This window comes from Arachis duranensis, chromosome 10 (assembly GCF_000817695.3).
Source record: "Arachis duranensis cultivar V14167 chromosome 10, aradu.V14167.gnm2.J7QH, whole genome shotgun sequence".
Lineage (NCBI taxonomy): Eukaryota > Viridiplantae > Streptophyta > Magnoliopsida > Fabales > Fabaceae > Arachis > Arachis duranensis.
The window spans coordinates 39,079,115-39,085,750 of record NC_029781.3 but is presented as its reverse complement, the minus strand read 5'-3'; the positions used below and the strand labels follow the sequence as shown (position 1 = coordinate 39,085,750).

Genomic DNA, 6,636 nt, shown 5'->3' with positions numbered 1-6,636 from the left:
TGTGCGCTCGCGCGTCGATTCTTGTGGTGGCAGATGGGTGCGTGCGCGCCAGGTGCGCGCACGCGCAAAGGGGGTTGGGCGTGCGGCTTAATGCGAGCCTAGGGTTTTCAGAACTTTTTGGATTTTGGCCTGGAGGCCGTATCACTGGATCGGCGCGCACACGGCATGTGCGTGAGCACGCACATTCTCATATAGACTCATAGGTGCGCAGGCGCGCAGTGCGCATCCGCGCGATAGAGGTTGGGCCAGAGGCTTAATGCAGGCTTAACGCCATCACAACTCTCTGGAAAATAAATGGGCTGGTGCCATCAGCCTAGGGACGCGTACGCGGCATGTGCGCGTCCGCGTGCTTTCCCTTACAGGTGTATGCACGTGGACGCACGTTGTGCGCGTCCGCGTGGGACGAGTTGGGCTAAAAGCTTAACCTTTGCACATGAGAAGCCTAACTCTCTGGAAAATATATGGGCTGTATCCGCTCATGGGCGCGTGCGCGTACAGTGTGCACGCGCCCCACCCCCCCTTTTTTTTTGAAATGAAGAATGCACATCTTATCACAAATTCAGCAGGTAGCTAGCCAGGAGCCAAAGAGACACCTAAAACTTCATGCAAGACCTAGAAATGGGGTATTTTCTACCATTCAAGTAATCCATAGTGCAAACTTTTATGAAAAATACACTCAAGTCTAGCTAATCAAGTCAATGACTAAGCAATTACAAATCAAAGAAGGGTCCAATGGCTATATACAAAGAGAGCAAAAAGATAGATCTTACCATGGTGGGGTGTCTCTCACCTAGCACTTTTATTTAACGTCCTTAAGTTGGACTTCCACTAGCTCAATGCTCTTTGTTAAGAGGTACATCTTCCAAAAGGAATACCTCAATCTCCTTGTTGGTCTTCCTTTGCTCACCATGATACAATTTGAGACGGTGCCCATTTACCATGAAAATATCCGGACTTGAGGGATGGCGCAAATGGTAAACTCCATAAGGTTCCACTTTCTCTACTTGATAGGGTCCCTCCCATCTCGATCTTAGCTTTCCGGGCAACAATCTCAACCTTGAATTGTAAAGGAGGACGAGTTCACCGGGCCTAAATTCCCTTCTCCTAATGCTCTTATCATGGATGGCTTTCATCTTCTCTTTGTAAAGCCTAGAGTTGTCATAGGCCTCTAATCTCAAATATTCTAATTCCGCCAATTGAAGCTTTCTCTCAACTCCGGCCCCACCCAAATTTAGATTGCATTCCTTGATGGCCCAATATGCTTTGTATTCAATTTCTACCGGTAAGTGGCAAGCTTTACCATACACCAACCGAAAGGGACTCATGCTAATCGGCGTTTCGTATGCCGTTCGGTATGCCCAAAGTGCGTTGGTTAGCTTGGCACTCCAATATTTTCTACTAGGCTTCACAATCGTTTCCAATACATGCTTGATTTCCAGATTGGAAACCTTGGCTTGGCTGTTCGTTTGGGGTGATAGGCCGTGGTAACTTTATGTATGATGCCATACTTCTTCATGAGCCCTTCCATTATTTTATTGCAAAAGTGTGAACCTTTGTCACTTAAAATTGCTCGCGGTGACCCAAAGCGACAAATTATATTATTTCTCACAAAAGAGAGAACTATATTAGCATCGTCCGTCCGGGTGGGTATCGCTTCCACCCATTTGGACATATAATCGACGGCTAGTAGAATGTAGAGAAAACCATTAGAGTTTGGAAATGGCCCCATGAAGTCGATACCCCATACATCAAATATTTCACAAAATAGCATGTTTTATTGGGGGATTTCATATTTCTTAGAGATATTACCAAATCTAAGGCATTGAGAACAAGATTTGCAATAAAGAGAGGATTCTTTAAGAAGGGTTGGCATTCTTTAAGAAGGGTTGGCCACCAAAATCCACAATCAAGGACCTTTCTTGCCGTCCTTTGAGGTCCATAATGTCCACCTCCCTCGGAGGAATGGCAAGCGTCCAAGATTGCTTGGAATTCGGTTTGGGAGATGCACCTTCGGACTACTTGGTCCGCTCCACATCTCCAAAGGTAGGAATCATCCCATACATAATATTTAGATTCGCTTTTTAGCTTATCCTTTTGATGTTTGGAGAGGTTAGGAGGAAAGGTGCGGGAAACCAAGTAGTTTGCTATTGGAGCATACCAAGGAATAACTTCCGAGATTGAGTGCAAGCCCTCAAGGGGAAAATAATCATTGATAGGAGCGGCATCGCCGTTGGTGTGTTCAAGGCGACTTAAGTGATCCGCCACTAGGTTTTGCGAACCACTCCTATCTTTGATTTCCAAATCAAATTCTTGCAACAATAAAACCCATCTAATCAATCTCGGTTTGGATTCTTTTTAAGCCAACAAATATTTTAACGCCGCATGATCTGAGTACACTACTACCTTAGAGCCAAGAAGATAGGCTTAGAATTTATCTAAAGCAAAAACCATAGCCAAGAGTTCCTTCTCGGTAGTAGTGTAATTGGATTGGGCCCCATCTAGTATTTTTGATACATAGGCTATGACATATGGATTATTACCCTCGCGTTGTGCTAACGCGGCTCCCACCGCATAGTTTGAAGCATCGCACACTATTTCGAACGGCCCACTCCATTCTGGCCCTCTTACGATAGGAGCTTGTGTTAATGCCACTTTAAGCTTGTCAAAAGCTTCCATGCACTCCTTGCTTAGATCAAAATCAATGTCCTTTTGCAATAGTCGAGATAGAGGCAATGCTACCTTCCTAAAGTCCTTGATAAATCTTCGGTAAAATCCTGCATGTCCAAGGAATGAACGGACTTCCCTCTCGGAGGAGGGGTAAGGCAAGCTAGAGATAACATTGATTTTTGCCGGATCTACAGAAATACCTTCTTTGGAAGCAATATGTCCTAAAACAATGCCTTTCCTAACCATGAAATGGCACTTTTCAAAATTTAAGACAAGGTCTGATTTAGTGCATCTTTCCAAAATTTTTTCAAGATTATCCAAGCAATGATCAAAAGAATCACCATACACGCTGAAACCATCCATGAAAACTTCCATGCATTGCTCTAGAAAATCAGAAAATATGCTCATCATGCACCTTTGGAAAGTTGCCGGTTCATTGCATAAGCCGAATTGCATACGCTTATAAGCATAGATCCCAAAGGGGTAAGTAAATGTGATGCCAGGGCATCTAGGCCAGTGTTACTGACCTTTTCTTTACTATTTTAGTGTAGTTTCATGCATTTTCTTAGGAAATAAGCAAGTTTTAGATAAAAGAACACCTACATCTTGATTTAGACAAATATTGTGAATTTTACATTATTTCATGAGAATTATGCAAGGAATGAATGTTAGATTGGATAATGCATGATTTCATGACTTAGATTAGAGCTTTGATGCACTTTATTTGTGTAATTTTAGGACAAAGGAAGCAAGGAAGAGCCACGTTAGCATCCACGTTAACCTAGTTAACGTATTTACTAACATGGAATAGGGATAAGCCTGCAGCATTAATGAGAAAAGTGAACACCAGTAACGCCCTCGAAGCCATCATGAGCCACGTTAATTGCCATGTTAACTACATTAACGTGGTAGTTAACGTGGAGACAAAAAAAGACTCCAACGTTAGTGGTAATTGCGATCACCACTAATGCTCCAATATGTGGCAATGAACCACGTTAAGAGCCACGTTAACTAAGTTAACGTGGACTCTAATGTGGAAGAGAGGAACAATGCCAACATTAGTGACACTCACCTTTGTCACTAACATTGGATCAAGCTTGCATTGCCCACGTTAGTGGTCAAGTTAAGATCACTAACGTGAAAGTTAACGTGGAGTTGAAGTTGATGAGCCAACGTTAGTGACACTCACCTTTGTCACTAACGTTGGGATGGCATTCATAACCACGTTAAGAGCCACGTTAACTTAGTTAACGTGAGCTCTAACGTGAGGACTAGGGGCACAAGGCAACGTTATTGGAAAAGGTGAGTCCCAATAATGCTTGCAAAGATGAGACATAACCACATGAAGAGCCATGTTAACTTAGTTAACGTGAGCTCTAACGTGGGGACTAGGGGCACAAGGCAACGTTATTGGGAAAGGTGAGTCCCAATAACGCTTGCGAAGGTTTGTAAGGCAACGTTAGTGGTCACGTTAGTACCACTAACGTTGGAGTTAACGTGGGCCATGTGGTGGGAACGTTAGTAAGAAAAGTGATTGCCACTAACGTTCTCGAACCCATAATGTCACTCAGCGTTAACGCCACTAACGCCCCAAGCCAATGTCCATGCTTACATCACTTTCTCTCTGCAACTAAAGCTGAGCCGACTGAAGATTCCCAACTGCTTTAACTTAAGATCAAAGTCCCATATCCAAGACTTGCAGAATTTACTAGAAGACCAAGAAGAGTAGTATATATAGGAGTAATTTTGAACTAGAAGAGGGATTGGCACATTGGAGAAAACTACACTCTGTATATTTTACTTTTCTGCAACTTCTAGAGTTAGAATGTATCTTTCTTCTTCTTCATTTCCATTTTCCAGAGCTATGAACAACTAAACCCCTTTCATTGGGTTAGCGAGCTCTGTTGTAATTTGATGGATCAATCATAGTTTTCATTATTCTTCTTCTTTCTTTTCTCTTGATCTTACTAGAAAGCTTTTGATCTTCATCTAATTGGATTATTATCTTGGGAAAGAAACTCTCCATAATTGGATCTCCTCTGAGCCTTGGAAAAGGGATGAGGAGATCATGCTAGAAATGCTTTCTTATGTTGGACCAAATTGGGGTTTGGATGGGTATAGTGACATGTAACCCTACCAACTCTTTGATTTGGAAATACATGTGGTATAATCAGTGACCATACCTCATCTCTTCTCATGAGCAATTAAATCAAGGAATTGGGTAATTGTTCAAGTTTAGAGAGATTAGATTGCCAAGGAATTGGGATTCAATCACTTAAGATTGCCAAGGAGATCAATGAATGCATTGATTACGGAAGAGATGAGAATGAACTTGAATCGGAGAATGCAGCACCTCCAGAACCCAATTATTTTCCCATTTCTAATCTTACCCATTCTCTTTACTTTCTGTCATTTACTTTTATGCTAATCACCCTAATTCCCCATTTAAGATTCTGCACTTTATTTTCTGTCATTTATTTTCCTGCCATTTACTTTTCTGTAATTTTATATCCATTTTCTGCTTTGCTCAACTAGAGCATTCTTCCAATTAAAATTGCTTGACCAATCAATCCCTATGGGATTCGACCTCACTCTACTGTGAGTTTTTACTTGACGATAATTCGGTGTACTTGCCGAAGGAAATTTGTTGAGAGACAAATTCCCATGCATCATGTTTATGGCGCCGTTGCCGGGGATTCATTTTGAATCAACAATGATTAAGTTGGAAGATCACTAGATTGAGTATTCTTTTTTTCTTTTTTTTTCATTTTGTTTAGTTGTTTACTTTCAGTTATAGTTACTTCTTCCCTTTCCTTATCCCCCCTTTTATTTTCTCACATTATTTACAATTTTGTTCACTAACCCATTAATTGTTTGACAATTTGCACCACTCACACTAACAAACACTTTAACCATTATAATTTCTACAATCTCTTTCTTGCTGTAAGCTGTGCTGGTTGTATGACAGGTAGAAGAAGTGGAGCTTCAATACCCTTTGATTCTGAAGCTGAGAGGACTCTCCTTAAAAAAAGGAGGGAAGCAAGAGGCAAAAGAGTTGTTGGAGCAGAGGAAGAGGAGGAATTCTTTGAAACAATCATGGAGGATAACCATGAAGGAGAAGCTCATAACCATGCCAGAGATGGTCATGTGAATCATGCTGAGCCAGGAAGAAGGGTTCTAGGATCTTACATCAACCCAGACCCAGGCAACTGTGGAAGCAGCATCCAAAAGCCAACCATACATGCTAACAACTTTGAGCTAAAACCCCAGCACATCACCCTTGTTCAGAACAACTGTTCATTTGAAGGAAGTGCCCAAGAAGACCCAAATCAACATTTAACCACCTTCATAAGAATATGTGACACCGTGAAGTCTAATGGCGTCCACCCAGATGTTTACAGATTGCTCTTGTTCCCCTTTTCATTGAGGGACAAGGCGTCTAAATGGTTGGAGTCTTTCCCAAAGGAGAGTTTAACAGCATGGGAAGATGTAGTGAAAAATTCTTGGCAAGGTTCTATCCTCTTCAAAAGATCAACAGGCTAAGAGCTGAGGTACAAACTTTCAGGCAACAAGATGGTGAGACTCTCTACGAAGCGTGGGAGAGGTTTAAGGATTTGACAAGAAGGTGCCCAGTGGACATGTTCAATGAATGGGCACAGCTACATATTTTCTATGAGGGACTCTCGTATGAATCAAAGAAGGCAATAGACCACTCATCCAGAGGATCTTTGAACAAGAAGAAGACCATTGAAGAAGCCATAGATGTCATTGAGATCGTAGATGAGAATGACTAATTCTATGCTTCTGATAGGAGCAACACTCGAGGTGTAATGGAACTGAACCATGTTGATGCACTACTAGCTCAGAACAAGATGATTGCCAAGCAACTAGCTGACCTTACAAAGCAAATGGAGAAGAACCAAGTTGCAGCAGTCACCACACAATCATCAACCCAAGAAGGAGTAAACA

The 6,636-nt window shown here is 42.0% G+C and overlaps 1 protein-coding gene across 1 annotated transcript; it reads right to left on the bottom strand.

Moving 5' to 3' along the window:
• Window positions 1-833: 833 nt before the first annotated feature.
• LOC107469905 (uncharacterized) lies at window positions 834-1,325 on the bottom strand. The gene has a single exon (XM_016089296.1). The coding sequence runs from the start codon at window positions 1,323-1,325 to the stop codon at window positions 834-836; it is 492 nt and encodes a 163-aa protein (XP_015944782.1).
• Window positions 1,326-6,636: the final 5,311 nt, after the last annotated feature.

Coding starts and splice junctions, on each gene's coding strand:
- LOC107469905 (XM_016089296.1), bottom strand. CDS start 1,325: ATGAGTCCCTTTCGGTTGGTGTATGGTAAAGCTTGCCACTTACCGGTA.